The 16,556-nt window shown below is 41.0% G+C and overlaps 2 protein-coding genes and 1 long non-coding RNA gene across 5 annotated transcripts in view; 1 reads left to right on the forward strand and 2 right to left on the reverse strand.

Moving 5' to 3' along the window:
- PHTF1 (putative homeodomain transcription factor 1) overlaps positions 1-4,584 on the reverse strand; it is a 22,765-nt gene extending 18,181 nt beyond the window's left edge. Inside the window, exons 1-4 of one of the 2 annotated variants that reach the window (XM_045013207.1) lie at positions 4,441-4,584; positions 3,696-3,771; positions 1,862-1,918; positions 624-693 (exon numbers count right to left, since the gene is read on the reverse strand). In XM_045013207.1, coding sequence (XP_044869142.1) covers positions 624-693; positions 1,862-1,918; positions 3,696-3,740 — 172 coding nt within the window. In that variant the 5' untranslated portion in view covers positions 3,741-3,771; positions 4,441-4,584. Of the gene's footprint in view, positions 1-623; positions 694-1,861; positions 1,919-3,695; positions 3,772-4,190; positions 4,311-4,440 lie in introns of those variants that run through there. The other variant, XM_045013208.1, reaches the window with a different exon arrangement.
- LOC123368435 lies at positions 1,068-16,206 on the forward strand. Its single transcript, XR_006578777.1, has 4 exons — positions 1,068-1,199; positions 8,473-8,583; positions 13,496-13,681; positions 16,080-16,206. It is a non-coding gene; the product is annotated as an uncharacterized LOC123368435 (long non-coding RNA).
- Positions 6,014-16,556, reverse strand: part of RSBN1 (round spermatid basic protein 1) — a 50,741-nt gene continuing 40,198 nt past the window's right edge. For both annotated transcript variants that reach the window (XM_045013212.1, XM_045013213.1), the window contains exons 4-7: positions 16,094-16,236; positions 13,549-13,716; positions 12,410-12,518; positions 6,014-11,507 (exon numbers count right to left, since the gene is read on the reverse strand). In XM_045013212.1, coding sequence (XP_044869147.1) covers positions 11,037-11,507; positions 12,410-12,518; positions 13,549-13,716; positions 16,094-16,236 — 891 coding nt within the window. In that variant the 3' untranslated portion in view covers positions 6,014-11,036. The remainder of the gene's footprint in view (positions 11,508-12,409; positions 12,519-13,548; positions 13,717-16,093; positions 16,237-16,556) is intronic.

The raw sequence follows: 16,556 nt of genomic DNA on the forward strand, positions 1-16,556 counted from the left end.
TGTCAGTGATTTTTAATAAAAATCAGGGACAGGGCACAGGCTTCCATGAATTTTTGGTTATTGCCCATGACTTTCACTAAATATAACTGATAAAAGTCTTAGCCTTACTTATAACTTCTTCCCCAGACAAGGCCAAACTCCCTCTAAAATACAGTATAATTTGAAATGGGAAAGAACTCAAACTTCAGCCATTCACCAGTTCCATCAATCCAAAATCATATGAATCCCTTCTCCTCCTCTCAGCCCACTTGCCCAGTCCCAACTACCTCTATCTTACCTAAGCTGTCATCCACAACACAAACCTGCAATGACCATCCTCCTCCCCCAGGCATTATCTACAACCCCAGCCCTTAACTGATCATGCTGTGGTTCCAGCAAACCTCCAGACCCTCAGCCAGGTGTCACACTCTGGGCAGTCTGTGTTCTCTAATGCTAACTTCGAGCACTGCTGACCCATGATCTAAATAGCTGTCCTTTCAGAAACCAGACAGTAGTATTAAATTACGTCAAACCTAGGTAAAAGGTAAGATATTCCTCTTCCCACCATTGTGTAAAGCAGAAGTGTATGTCACATTTAACCTGGGGGCATTTGATACAACCTCTATTATTCAAAGGATACCTACCTCTGATTAAGTCAACATCTATCAGATCAGGCTGTATATGGCCCTTTTTTTTTGGTTTGTTTTTGAAGCCCTGCAAATTTAAAAGCAAAGGATTATTAATTTTTGTAGTGAATAGAAAAGACTGCCTGCATTTTCTTTACTCTGATCTCTCCAGAAACCATGATCTCCAGCACTATCAGGAACCTCATTCAATACTTCTAGTGCTCTTCTGGAGACAAGTTTATTAGTCAAAGATCCTATTTATATTTATTTATTTTAACTCTCACTTAATATTTATTTTAAAACGAGCTGCACCCTGCAGGAACCACAGTTAGAGCCACTACTTCCATTTCCTGGGGGTAAAGAGGAAAGAGGCCACTGCACCTGTGACTGATCAGCTGACTCCCAGTTAATCTTAAAAGAGGGCACCTGGGCCCTGGAAAGAAATAGGACAAGCCAGATACAGGAAGCATAGGTAAGAGCTGCCTGAGACTTGGGCAGGAACAGCAAGGAAGAGCTGGCAGAAGTTGCTTAATAGAGCTTCAGGAAACCCAGTGGAGAGACCTGAGCTCAGATGGGAGCGTAACAGGACTACTGGTAAGAAATGACCAAAGCTAAAAACCCCTAACAAGCAGAAGGCTTGGCCAGTGACCTCTTGGAAAAAGAGGAAGATCCAAACTCACAAGCAGGATGGTTGCTGCAGGAGGGTAGACTGGCAGTAATAGGCAATGACACCACTTGTCAGTTAAAAGGTATAAAAAATAAACTTAGTGTTCATTGTGAATACCTAGCTGGCCAATATGGGTCTAAGCAGCCCTGACTTTAGCCAGTTTGTAAGTATCTTGATAAATGCTTATAAATGTTTTGTTCCTGTTTGGATGTAGTAAATTGCTTTCTTTTTTTAGGCAAATTTAGAGAAATGGGGTAAATTCTGTTCAACTTTTGGATTTAATAAAGGAACCTAGTCATTGAGTAATACCTGAAAATAGACTGTCAGTTCTTCCGGGCCTAGGTCTTTTAATTTGTTCTATAAAATACCTAGCACTTTTAGCAGTGTATAAAATAGTAAAGTTCAGATTGATTTTTCTCTTGAAGACAAACTGTACTGTACAGTAAGTATATCTATGGCATGTAATGCCTTTCACTGTATGGGCTTCTGGGATTTGCATTAAGCCGAACTGCTGCAGCCACATCACAGGGGCCAATAAATGGCATGGGACAAACAGCAAATTAAAAGAAAACTTAAATGAAAAAATTACCTTCACCTCTGTCTGTTCTATAGACTTTTCCCATATCTGTTGGTCATAGGCTCCAATCTGAAAAAATAAATTCTTTACATGACAAAATCCTTCAATTTATAACAAACCAAAACAGGGTAGATAAAATTTGATTTAACAAAACCTGTATTATTTCTTTTTTAAATCAGGTAAATTTAAAATTAAATTTGAAATAGCCTATGTTAAGATCTTAAGTTACCATAAGGTATTAGTGACTTAAATATAAAAATATTTAGTACATATTTCCTACCAAATTTTTTAAATAGTTAAACTACTGAATTGTTGAAAATCACTGGCTAACTTGTTAAAGTGCTAAACCAGCTTTTGACAGCAGTAGGTTCTTCTGCAGGCAGATTTTCTTCATTTCAGTTTAATGATTTGGTTTGTTTGTTTGAAGTTAAGAAACCAACTGAGAGTTGAAAAAGCAGGAAAGCTTGTTTCCCACTTCCAATCTATAAATAAACCTAGGTGTGGGAGAATGAGATACATTAGTTATAAAATCTTGAACTACATGGTGACCAGAAACAACCAGTTCAAATACTTTAACTCGGCTAGTTATTAATTCAAAATGTTTCAATTTTTTAAAAATCAGTACCCAGAAAATGTAAGGTAGTTTTATTTAACTAAAAGCAATTTAAATGCGTTGTGCATTTTTAACAATTTCTGATCAAATAGAGCTTGACACTAATAACAATTAAATAAATCTGATAAACAAGAAGCAAATGTTAGGTAAATTATAACAGCTTAAATGAATGTATAGATGCAGCCTATCCTCCTTGCTTGCAAAGAAGCACCAAATGTAGCATATGTAATTTTAATTCCCATATATTTCATGGTTATATTTAGTTGCAAATCAACATTGTAATGCTTACAAATTAGAGTCAACCTTTCTTTAGGAAAATAACTCAATTGCAAAACAATTAAAATGATTGAAATCAAGGTTTCCTTCCTGAATTAAAGTGTGATTAAAATCATTCACTGGCTTAAATCAAAGCAATTTCAATCATGCCTGCCAAAAAAATCAATAAAGATTAGAGACCACTACACATTAAATCAGGGGTTCTCAAACTGCAGGTCAGGACCCTTCTGGGGGTCACCAGCTGTCAGCCTCTGCCCCAAACCCTGCTTTGCCTCCAGCATTTATAATGGTTAGGGTGACCAGGTGTCCCGATTTTATAGGGACAGTCCCGATTTTTGGGTCTTTCTTATATAGGCTCCTATTACCCCCCACCCCCTGTCCCGACTTTTCACATTTGCTGTCTGGTCACCCTAATAATGGTAAACATATTAAAGTGTTTTTTTTAATTTATAAGGGGGGTTGCACTCAGACATTTGCTAATGTGAAAGGGGTCACCAGTACAAAAGTCTGAGAACCACTGCACTATACTCAAATATCACTTTAAAATAAAGTAAAACAAAATGTTGTCATTGTGCACAGCTGAAATTTTAAAACAGTGCTGCAAACTCAGTATTTTTTTTCTCTTCAAGCTATCTGAGAGCTGAGGATGACTTAGAGCAGTGGGAGCTGGAAAAATTAAAAAAAGACAACCATGCAGTGTGCTATTATAAACAAACATTAATAGTCACAACTGCCCCAGGGAGGCAGGTATCCCCCAGCCCCAGTTTAGGGAGGAAGCACAGGGAGGGTAAGTGATCTGTCCAAGCCCCTACAGTGTCCGTGCGAGGAAGGGGCTCGCTCCCCCTCCTAGCAAAGCCAGCGCAGGGACTGACGCTCTCGCCCAGCAGCGATTAGAGTAAAGGGGGGATGGCGAACTGCAGGGCTGCCAGAGGGGCAGCTCTTTGCCCTACGACTGACCTTCTTCTGGTACCAGGCGATGGCATCTCTGCCAGGTGCGGCCATCGGGCTCCTCAGCCGCCGCCGGACGAGTGACCTGGAAGGGAACAGGCCACACGGCTGCCCTCACACAGGCCGGGCCCGCGGGCTCCGACTCACGAAGAGGACCAGGCCGGGTGGGCAGGGACGCAGCTGCACCTGGCCCCGGAGCCATCCCAAGGGCTGGGGCCCCCCCGCGGACACCGGCCTCCTGTCCCTTGGCACAGAGATGTGTTTCCCTGGGGTGAGGAATTACCTCATCGCCCCCTTCCCCCCCCCCACAGCCCCCAACCGCTCGCCCCTTCCTCAGCCCGCCCCAGTCACCCGCCCCCCGCCAACCGCTCGCCCCCTTGTCCCCCGCCCCCCCCTTCCCCCCACATAGCCCCAGTCAACCGCCAACCGCTCGCCCCCGGGCCCGCCCCGCCTCACAAGGGCAGGTCCGGCTCCAGTCTAGCCCCCCTCGCGGCCCCGCCTTACCCCCCAGCCCGGCTCCGGCCTCGCCCCACGCGCGGCCCGGCGCTCTCCCCGCGGGGCTGAACGTTACCATGGAGACAGGAGAGCGCACGAGCCGGGACTGGAAAACGGCACTCGACTGCCTCTGCCTGGCTCTCCCGCGGCGCCCCTCGAGCTGAGTCACCGAACGCGCCGGGCCGCAGAGGAGGGGGCGCAGACAGCACCAGCCGAATGCCGACCCAGGCTGTCTGCCCAGCGCGCGGGCCCAACTCACCTTCGTGGCGGGCGGGGGCCCCGGGTGGGGCGGTCACAACCCCCAGCACCATCGCCCCCGGGCCGCGGCGCTGCTGTGACTTAGCCCCGCCCCCCGGCGTGGCCAATCACCGGCCGGGGCGGGGCGGGCGCGTGTTACTCCTTCAGGCCGAGCGGGGCTGCCCCGCACCGCGCCCCCAGCCCGACGGCAGCGGCTGGGCCGTCAGCGGGCTCCCGCGGCGCGCCCCCGACAGCACGTGCCAGGCGTGCGCGCCCCCCTTCCCCCGCCGCAGCTGGGCCCGCGCCCGGCCGCCCCCACCTGGGCTCGCGAGCTTCGCGCACGCGCCTGGGGCTCTAAGAGCTGCGCTGACGAAGCAGCCCTGGGCCCTGCAGATCCCCGGCCGCACCTGGCTGAGAGGCGAGCGCCAACCTTCCCCGGGCTCTGTCCTCCCACTGCGCCGCCTGGAGCCTGCCGCTGCTGTTCTGCGAGCCCAGCCCAGCAGCGAGCTCCACGCTCTGCTAAAGCCGCTCCGTGCGTGCCGGTGCTGTACCTTGGCTCGAGTTAGTACAGCCTCAAACACACGCAGCAGAGGCAGAATGTACATCCGCGACAGACGTGCACACTTACAACATCGAGGGTCGGAGGTGGATTAGGGGTTTGTGGGGCCCTGGGCCAGAGCAAGTGGGGGGGGGCCTCCCCACCCCTTAAGCCTCCGTCCTGTCCCGTGCTCCTGCCGGGGAGTGGGGCTTCCACCCCTCCACAGCAGAAGCACCAGTCAGGGTGCCTATTTTTCCAAGAACCCCCCCATTGCATTGGCCCAGTGGTTAATTCACCACTGGAGAGCATGAGCCTGCTAAACCCAGGGTTGTGAGTTCAATCCTTCAGGGGGCCATTTGGGGATTGGTCCTGCTTTCAGCACAGGTTTGGACTAGATGAGGTCCCTTCCACCCCCAATAATCTATGATTGTGTGAGCCTTAGTACAGAACCAGGACTGCAGGCAGTAGGCACATATACACAGAGACAGGTTCAGTGCAGTTTTTAAGAGTAGCAAGCAAAAAAGCATGTTTCAACTATAAGCTTTTTATTTCTGATTTGAGCTTTTGTTTTGTTGTGTAATGGAAGATGAGTCTTAACAGTAGCAAAAATTGTACTGAAACAGTAAGCAACTTATACCACACTATTACTATAAAGAGTGATTAACGATCCAATATAAGTTGGGCACAGGTAGGGTGTTGTATAAGCTGGATCTTGCATATACACTAGCTCAGTAATTTAAAAAGGATCATATAGCAAAGCTGCCAAAGAGAGGAGACCTCAGTCAACATAAACCCTGGAGGCCATTCAGTTGCTGTCTAGCCCAGGTAAAGTATTTACATGTATTCTAAACAGAATAAAGAAAGGGATAGATCCCAGCTTATGACAAGAACAGATAAGGTTCAGTTAGATTCCATGTATAGATCAAATAGCAACCTTATGTATCATCATAGAACTGTCGATCAGAGGATAGGTTTATATTCTGTCTTCTGAGCAACTGCAGATGTTTAGGAGTTATTACTATTAATTTAAAGAAATTTAAATAAGGAGAGACTGAAGTAAAGGACGAAATCAGGTTTATTAAAAAAATACTTTACAGGAAAAAATCTATGCATTCCATTGTACTATTTTACAAAGAAATAGCTTAACAGTTTGACACGCTTGTACAGTCAGCTACTAAAAGAAATACACTGGTTAGAGGATTATTCACATAGAGGTTCTGTTTACACTACGCATTATAAAAACCTCTTTAAAACTTTTCTGTTAAATGTCAATAAATATACTAGGGTTGCACAAAGCAAACAGTCTTCCAGGCAATTGTACATGTCCTCTGTATGCAAACAACTTAGATACATTAAAACCCACAGAAAATATATTAGCTGCCAATCAAATTAAAATCACAAAATCATATAAGAAATCTCTTTACATGTTGTACAAAGAAATTAGAAGTACAAGTATTTCTTTAGACAGTTGAAGAGTGCTATAATAATATTAGCTCCTCAGCTACATGTGCTATTTGATCATAATTATTTATATTACTGGAAGGTAATGTAAGGCCATAACATTGTTGGGGAAATCTTCTTTGAGACCAACGTAAATTAATTTACAGTACAAGCCTTCAGGTGAAAAAAGGTCCCTTTTCAGGAGCTGAAGATAATGTCCCTCCCACACCTCATGCCCTTTAAAAACAACCAATATGGCTACATACACTTAGCATTTAGAACAATAAATGTAAAGTGCTTATCACTCAGTAAAATTCAAGCGTGTGAATGGCAGAATGAGCAAAATGAAGGACTTGAACTCCCATCCATCCTCCAGCTCTGACAAAACAGAATTATGTCAAGAGACTGGGACTAAGTACTCATGTAGGAAAACAGCTGACAGATTAACAGTTTTTCTATATGGCAAAAAGTATAGATTAATAACTACTTTGTTACATAGCCCCGGAGAACACTTCAGTGAGTGTTCCATCTTCTTGGAAGAAAACATGTCAACAATAGAGAACTGAACTATTGGCTTCACAAAGTACTTTTAAAACAGGTCAAGTTTCTGCACAGAAACAATTAGGACACCCAAAGAAGAGGAAAATGTTTTGTTCCAATAATAATTATTTGACATTTCTCATATTTAGAGTTTCTGTTTGGCTAACTGATCTCTGGCACAACATGGCCCCTCACCTTTATCCCAGTTTGCAGTTTTCCTTGGCTGCTAATAAAAGAATTGTAAGCTGCGCTTAAATCAAAAGCCAAGCCCAAGTTTCCATCATAGGCTATGTCTACACTACCGCAGTAAGTAGACCTATGCTACTCAACTCCAGCTACGTGAATAATGTAGCTGGAGTCGACGTACCTTAGGTTGAGTTACTGCGGGGTCTACACCACGGGGGGGTCGACAGGAGAAAATCTCCCTTTGACTTACTGTACTCTTCTCATTGGGGGTAGAGTACAGGGGTCACCTGGAGAGCTATCTGCAGTCGATTTGGCGGGTCTTTACTAGACCCACTAAATCGACTGCTGGTGGATCAATCTCAGAGCATCGATCCCGGCTGCAGTGTAGACCTGCCCTTACAGCTAGTTATGCTCTCTAGTATCATGTCCCTGGACTACTGCGTTAAAAATTTGACTTGGTTTCAAGGCGAGAGAGTATTCCAAATTTCAGTTCAAGACTTCAACCAAACCCATAGGTTTCTAAAAGACAGGGCAGATCTTCAGTGGAGCTATGACGACTTACCCCCACCAAAGTTAATGGAATTATTATAAACACCAGCTGACCTGATGTATCAATGAATTCTAGAGGAATATTATCAAAATGTGACAAAGACTGTTCTGAAATTTATTCCATCTTTATGTATAGCTCTATTTCATCATATCTGTAAATCCTCAATCTGACAGCTGTTGATATGATATATTCTTGCCAACTGAATTTGAGATATGCTTGCATAAAAAGTATAGGCATTAAATTATCACTGAATTTAATGAGCTATCTTCTGAAATCTGAGTGATAAAGTCAATCAGAAATTGCCATTTTCCACCAATTACTTGCAAATATTTTACTCTTAAGACTAGCCAAAGATTTGACTTGCCCAATATTATACTGAAAAGATTAACTTGTCTATCTGTCACTTGATTTCTCACAAAGCACAAGTATGATATCTGTATTCTTCATATTTGTTATTCAGTAAGCCATTTGTAGAGGTGACCAGTTTACAGTACTGCACATCCGAAGGTATTATTCCAACTGTAATTCATTGATTTCAGAACTATAGATACAATCTAATGGGCAACAGATTTAGCCATTGATTTCATAAGCAATTCTTTCCATACCTATATTTAGAGATGACCTTGAAGAATCAAGTTTGGAAGAAGTGTGGTAATTTTGGATTTTGCAAATGTTTCAAAAATTGCATTAGTATTTCATTAAAGATTTAAAATTTGTACAGGCAAAATTAAGAAAGTGATAAAATTGAAAGTTTCATGAAATTTTATCTGAAACAAAAATCTATTATTCTCTACCTCCAGGCTTACAAATAACATCAAAAGAATAGCAACATCATCCAAATCATTCTGTGACTAATTTATAATGAAGAGGAGGACATCAACTTGACTTTAAGTTTTGAACTAGTAAACTGAGTAAAAGGAAAGTGTGGTACAGTGGTTAAAGGCATTCAATCCACAGAAGTAAAAGTGAGAAGCATTTTCTTGATACTTTAGAAAGAATAGATTATTTCACACAAGTAGGATACTGTTTTGAAAGCAGTATGAAGCACTCTGCTGGTCTACTGTATTCATTAGTTTAAAAAGCATGCTATTTAATATAGTTTACAGAGAGATACTTCCAATACACATTTACAAATTATATGTCTCTCTTTTCATTTTATTTCAAACTCTAGAGGAATACAAATAAAAAATAATGGTGCACAGTGCATCTTAAATTGTGAACCTTTTTAGCCTAAGTATGTTTAATTTTTGCATTTTAAGATATATGGGGATAATTGGTTTTATAAAGGGATGAATAGCTTTTCCTTCAATTGTAAGGTCTTTGAAGATATGTCAGTTCCTGAGTGATTATACACAGTGCTGACTGTCAAGGGACAATCACCTTATTAGTTAGCAATGACTTAGAGATGATGATACCATCTTTGACACGGCCAATGAATACCACATGGGAGAAGGGAAGTGAGCACTTGGAAGACAAGCAGAGTGAGTTAAAAAAGAAAGGGAAAATAAAATTAACGTGATATTAACCAGTGTGAACATGAAAGAGGCACTGAAGCCAATATTGCCTGTGAAGAATTCTACTTTGCACAACCCATTAAAGCTCTATAAAATTCTTCAACAAAAAAGTGGGAAAAATGCCAGAGAACAGAGGGCCTGTTTCTGAACCAGCTTTGATAATCTAGAATTTTTGCTAAAATTAAATTATACCCCTGCATGAATCATATTACTTTTCATAAAAGCTTTCCATTCTAACACCTTATTTACACAGATTACTAAACAAGTCACCACCACTTCAATCTGTAAATTAGTCTGAAATTTTCTAATTTGTCTTCATTTTTGTACTGAAGACAATACGTACATATACATATATAAGGAGTAATACAGATTCTAACTAATCACTGCAGTATTTTCTGATGATTATTTTGCTATCAGTTTAAAATTGTGACCTCTATATTGAGGTGCTAAGATGCATATAAGTCTACACAAAACAATATTGCACAAAGTAATATTTATAATAAGATTAACATATTTCAGAACCTTTTTAAAGAGAAGATTCATAATTGATATTTAAAAGATGCACCCAGAACTAATAACACAGCATCTTTTCTTTTCCTTATTCTAATATAGTGTTAGAAATCTCTCTCCTACCCCAGTGAGAATTAAAACAATGAAGTTGTCTGGGGACAACTTCAGTGGCACCACAATCAAGTTTGTATCCTAGGTGTGGGGGGAACTCTTCTTTCTGATGACTAGAAAAGACAGTTGTTATATAAGTGGTGAGTGAAAGTCAAATACAGATCACACAAACATTCAGAAATATCATAAGACTATAAAAAGAACTATGTCAGCAGATGACACTCAACATATTAGCTTGTCACTGATTTTTCAAACACAGCACCAGGGTACCCAAGAGCTACAAGTGGAAACAGCAACCCAATGCCATAATATTTTATTTTGAAATAGCAATATAGAATTTCAGAGAATAAGGACAACCAATATAAATCGGTTATTACTGACCCAACTCAATTAGATTAAGTGCATCAGTACCAGGGAGAGGATGTTTTCCATCAGATGCTTATTGTGAATTTATCAAAACAAGCTGCCAAGGTTGTTAGTATTTTAACGCTTTAAAGTGCTCAGACAAGAATGCAGTTACCTCCATAAGACTGCCTTTTAAAAAAAAAAATTAACACTAGAATTAGTCATGTTCAGGAAAAATGTATTTAGGAAGCAAAATCCTCACATCAAACATTACAAGCAGTACTATGGAAAGTGTTGTGTCTAAGTGATTACATTTCAACAGGATAAGATGTCACACTTCACCTTTTTATGAACTGTTTAACAATTAAAAATTAAAAGATTTATACATCTAGTAATTTGAGTATCCACCACAAATTTAAGAACAGACGGACCAAAACATCACTGATCATCAAAAGTGCTGTGCTTTCTCTTTGATTTTAGCAATTAAAATCAGATGGGAGAGTCTTCTACAGAAGCCATCCTTTTATGGTGAAGGCTAAAGAAAAAAAATTAAGTAGGAGGATTAGATTTACCAAGATAGTTCAATGATTTTTAGTGCCTGGAGGAATTCCATTCTGATTTTGATGAGGAGATATTGAATTATAACCTCATTAAACAGAAAGAAGTGGTAGACCACTATTACATGCTGTACTATGGGAGTAAAATACAACTTGATCTTTTGCATAATCTGTGTAAAAAAGATATGCTTGACATTTTGGAATGTCACCTTTCTTTATAGAATTATAGGCAAGATTTCTCCAATAAAACATAAGCAAGTTATAAAACTATAACTTCACATCAAAATTTTAAAAAGTTGTTAAAAAATGTGTTTGACTATGTACATATCACACACAAGAGTCTGTGTGATCCTGTGGATTATGTTGCTGATCAGATTCTAGTTTAAAAACTGGAAGAGGCTGGGCCACCTGATCTGGTTGCAGAACGAGTCCCGATATTGATGAAATTAAGGAGGAGGCGGATGGTGCCCCTGTTGTAAGCTGCATTTCTACACCTGGTTCCTCAGACTCTGTTTTTACACTCACACATCGGGGTTCACCTTCTGACTCTGTCTTTTCAGGGATATTATTGTTCATGTTTGAATTGCTTTCTGCATTTTGAGAAGACTGCCCCACAGGATGGTACTGTTTGAGCCTTATATGCCAGGCTAAACTGCAGACCGCTGACACTGTTTTGAACTGATGAATGACATTTCTAGGGATGAAGTAGATGTCATTGTCACACAGCTGGATTCTAGCATAGCGAATGCCTTCCCGTCTCATTTGGTTTAGCTTGGCTTCATCCACCCATTGAACACACTGAGGGGAAGAAAGGGGAAAGTTACTGCTAAGCTGTACGCAGGGTCCAAAGCTGGACATCCACTTAGATAGAAGAGTACACTTTCAGTCCGGCAACCCATTTGATTGCAACTACTCTTTTTAAAGAATACAACTTCAGTTAAGAAGCTACTTGCAGCAAGAACAAATCTTTTTAATGTTTCATTATGAAGTGCTATGAGCACCTATGAGGTAACAAATAATGACCCATTGCCACAGCATTATGGGGTCACAGACAGGTCTTAAAACTAGGATTAGAGCTTCAGTAAGAAGCTTTTGACCTGGCATTACCAGACAGAGCTGGGTGTGGTTGGTCCGGTACTAGGAGACCAAAACTCCAACTCTTTAGCATCATATTGGGGGGGGGGGGGCGTTAGAGGCATGTGTGCACAGTAAATCCTTACCCAGTTTAGAATTATTTCTGTAGCACACACCATATCTTAGACATTTCATAGTATTACTGTCTTGCAGGAGACCATCTCTACTCAAGAGGCTCCAATGCTTTATGGTGTCAGACAGACATGGTTTATGCCAGAAGGAGTCTGAAGCAAGGGGGGGGGGGAGGGAATGGAAACCCAAATTATGTGAAATTCCTGTAATCCATACTCAAGACTTCTTGGTTCCTTGTCTCATGAAGAAAGGAGCTTTGTGACACTTGGTCAAAATCCATGACCCTCATGTGCTGAGCCTACCACCACTAAAACAAGAACGGGAGATAAACAGGTCTAGTCACAAGCCTAGAACCACGTCTGAGACACCCACTACTTCTAACCTTTATTTCAAACATTTGACTAACACTAATTTAAAAAAAAATCCATAAATATGCTGCTTTTGAAGCTATTTCCAAAATGCTGGAAATAAGTTGCAACTAGGGAACACAGTACCTGTGACACTGGAGGTTCATGCAAGTCTAACTGAAGTCTCTGTACCACATCAGTGAAGTCTTCAGCATGGAAACAAACCACATCTTTGGTTATTCGAGGTTGGACACTCCTAGAGATGAAGATTGTCAAGACTGAGTTTTAAAGAATTTGTGGTTACAGCTCTGGAAAGCAAGAGTTACCATAAAGAAAATACCTATTATATAGTTTTCTACTGTGTAATAAGTCTCTCAGCATCACAACTAGTACAACAACATTAGTGTATGCATATTCTTTAGACTCCACAGATCCTACCTCATTTCCTGAATTGCTTCATTTTATCTTTGACTTGAACTTTACATAGCAAAAGAGACTGCATTAGGGCTCCAGGGGGCTAGGTGCAATTCCAAACTCTGCCACAGACTTTCCGTGTGACTTCTGAAAAGTCACTCTGCCTCAAGTCTCCTATTTTATAATTGGGCTAATATCTATATTTTAAAGGAATATTGTAAAGAAAAATTTGTAAGACACTCACATACTATGGTGATGGGGACCATATAAGTAGATATTGCTTGTTCAATGGATTTGAAATATAGGGCAAAGGAAACATTGGCACTGCTTATTTATCTTAATCTTGGCCAATATTGTTGCTGATGACACTGCTCCTGCTGTCCAATTATTACTGTAATTGCTACAGACAACATTACCAACTCAAAGCTTGTGATTTCTTCCCAGGACTTAGTTACCAGCAATGCCCTGAATCCGGGAGCTGGAAAAATATTGTTTGTACCATCACAAATGAACAATTGACCTGACAATATTCTGTTTATGGAATTGAACTTGCATTATAATCAATTAGGAGATGAAGGAAAAGACATGCAGGACGCACCAGATACAGTGGCCTACACTGCATATCACGCAAGCTCTCTGAAAACTACTCCATGTTAACACAGTTTTTGCACTGGACTCAGGAGGGAGAAGGAAGTAGGGGTAAAAGTTGCCAGAGATATGTATTTATTAGATTGTTTTACAGACTTTACACAGCATTTGAATAGTCACTACTAGGCTGCTATTCAACCGACACTTCACATTTTCTCCCTTTTAATAAAGGGAAGTCAGTCTCAAATCCAACTGGAGTGGTTACAAAACTCAGTCACACTTACCATTCACCAAACTGTACAGCTTTCAGCACTCCTACAGCAGCTGTACTCTGCCAATCAAACCCCTGACCTACATGATCAGCATGGGCTCTTGTTCGATCTTCAAAGAGAACTTCACGGGGCTCACTGGTCCGAGGTAGGTACTGGAGGTTTTTTATTTCGTTCATTGATCTATAAAGTGGGGTGAAGAGAGGAGGGAAAAGGATGTTCCAGACTACTCAGACGAGATGAATGGTACAGCTTTCCTATCTGTACATGTATTAAGGTAATTTTGAAGAAATATTGCTAGTATCCTGTAGCATTCAAAATCCAAGACCAAAAATGCTCCCTTTGCTTTTGCTATATGTATTACGTATCAAATTTGGTATTCAAAGATTTAAATGCTGCAGATCTGTCATGGCATTTTTTTAAATCAAAAAGTCACCGAGCAGTCATGGTAAATTTAGTAAGAGTCATGGATTTAGTGACTGCTCTGAGATATTTGATAAAAGATACCCTGACAAATGAAGGGGCACCAACCAAGAACTGCAGCCCTCATCCCAGCCTGGTGCGGAGGGGAGGACAGAGGTGGGGGGATGGGACTGGAGAGTGAACCACCCTGCACTCATCCCAAGCAGCAGCAACTCCTGTATCTCTGAGGGCTGGGCCCCAGGATTAAGAGGGAGCCTGCCCCACACTCACCTCATGCCTGGGCTTTGGTGGCTCCTGTGCCGGGTAGAGCTGAGCCTGGCTCCCCACTCGGCACTGCGAGTTGGTATGCCAGGTTGTAATGCCACTCAGGTTTGACCCACCTCCCATCCCCACCATGATGGAGGGACAGCTGGACCAAACCTGAGTGGTTGTGTGACCCCCGTGCAGCCGATTGCAACGTCTGGAGCTGGGACCTACGGCCAGCCCTGCAGGACATGAGCTGCTGGTATGGAGTGAATCACAGACATAAAAAACCAACAACAAATGGGGAAAATCACACTACATGTGACTTGTGTCCTGCTGTTACAAATCTATACCACTAACTAGTCTAGATAGATTTAATCCAGATTGAGGAAAAAACAACAATTAAAAAGGACATTAGGTATACTATATATTTGGAAAAATGTGAACTCTTTAGTCAACCTCTGAACAGTCACATTGGGATGTTTTATTATCCTTTGAAATACAAGAATTGGGCCATACTTAAAAATTCAATTTAAAATACAGACCCTTCAAAACATTAAGTTATCTAGAGAGAACATATTGGGTTTTCTGCTTAAAGCTGTGATGAAAACATGATTCCAATTATTTCTCTCCCCAAGATTTGTTGCACAAAACAGTCCCAAGGAAAACTGAAGGTAAATTTGCCTCTTGGATTTCAAGCAGATGGTGGGAGGTAGATGTTAATGGTTTTACTCAAAATTAGAAAAATTACAGTTTTAGAAATTAAAATAAAAAGCAATTTAAACAAAATTAACACTACTAACAATTAATTTATAACTGCAGAGTTAGATTGTCCATTTGGAGTTTCCTTGGACTCTAGAAGATGGAAGGCTTTGTCAAAGCAATTTAACTACAGCTATGTGGCTTATCAAAGTGATAGACAAAAAACTGTCAGTGGCAAGAGCCATTTTAAAGATTCACAATCAAAGCCTTTTTTATTTTTATTTTTTTTAAGAGGACAAGAATATTTCTCTAACATTCTCTTTGGCAAAAAAATTATAGTCTTCATTTCCCTACACAGTTACAAAATAATGGCATAATTTTGTGCTTGCTGGCTTCAGCACAGTACTGAAAATGTTTGTCATTTGCTACTGTAAAACAGTGAAGGGAAGTCACGCGTTATAGTGAGATAGTAACCTTTTAAAAAAATTATTGGAATAATGGATTTAGTTTTGTGTTTTAGATATAGTGGAATACAAATCCAGAGAATAGACCTTACCAATACAACATTTCAATGAGGGCAGCTGAGGAGATTTAAGTAGTTAAGAGAACATTCCTCTAGAATACAGCATTTCTTGAGACGGAAACCAATACCAAGACTACTTAAATAACTAGCATTAGGACCAGCCTTTAATGCAGGGTAGGGACTTCTGCACTGTGTTGGAGAAATACACCAAATATTAGCTTTTTCACAGAAAGAAGTAGGAAGCAGACAACAGGGCATGGATCACTTAATGATTCCCTGTTCTGTTCATTCCCTCTGAAGCACCTTGCATTGATCACTGTTGGAAAACAGAATACTGATCTAGATGGACCACTGATCTGACCCAGTATGGCTGTTCTTATGTTCAGGAACCCACGAAATCTGCCAAACAGCCAATACATAATGCTGTCAACCTTGAGGAAACCTTGAACTCAAATGCACTTATCTGGAACATAGGCAACATGTTAGTTTGGCTTAAATAACTGGACTGCTCGCTTCTAAAGCAAAAGGAATGAAGTCACATGGGAAATTTAAGAAAGCTATGAAGTTTACCTTTGAAAGACTAATTTCACACACAAGAAGGACCAACGTTAAGACCTTAAGATAGTACTTTATCTAATTTTATTTTTTATTAAAGGAAAATAAAGTTACCGGCGCCGTTTGAATGGTGATTTTGGCATATCTGCTGTCGGGATCATCTGTTCTCCTGGTCTCACCCACATTATGGGGCCATCATCACTTTGTGACCTGCACTGAAGCTGGAGGCTAGAAAGAGTGCCCCAGGGCAAAGTCATCTAAAAACAGGAACACAAAAAGCTATGTCAAATGGACAACAGTTAAAATTTTGATAAGCATTGGCTCAAGTTCATTACCAAGAGAACTATATAGAAACCAAACCTTATTCTTAGAGATTAAATGTATTCCACCAGCAATATAGTTAACTTATTCAGCTTTTAGAGAGTAGGCCATTGTGAAACAGACGTGCAACAAAAGCCCAATAAATTCTTCAGTTAAATAACTGATTAATTTAGAGGCTACAGCAATCTCCTTTCAGTATCTACTTCTTTGAACAGAGGGTAGACTTTTATCAGCATCCTCAGTAAGGTAGTTTGAA

This window comes from Mauremys mutica, chromosome 4 (genome assembly GCF_020497125.1).
Source record: "Mauremys mutica isolate MM-2020 ecotype Southern chromosome 4, ASM2049712v1, whole genome shotgun sequence".
Lineage (NCBI taxonomy): Eukaryota > Metazoa > Chordata > Testudines > Geoemydidae > Mauremys > Mauremys mutica.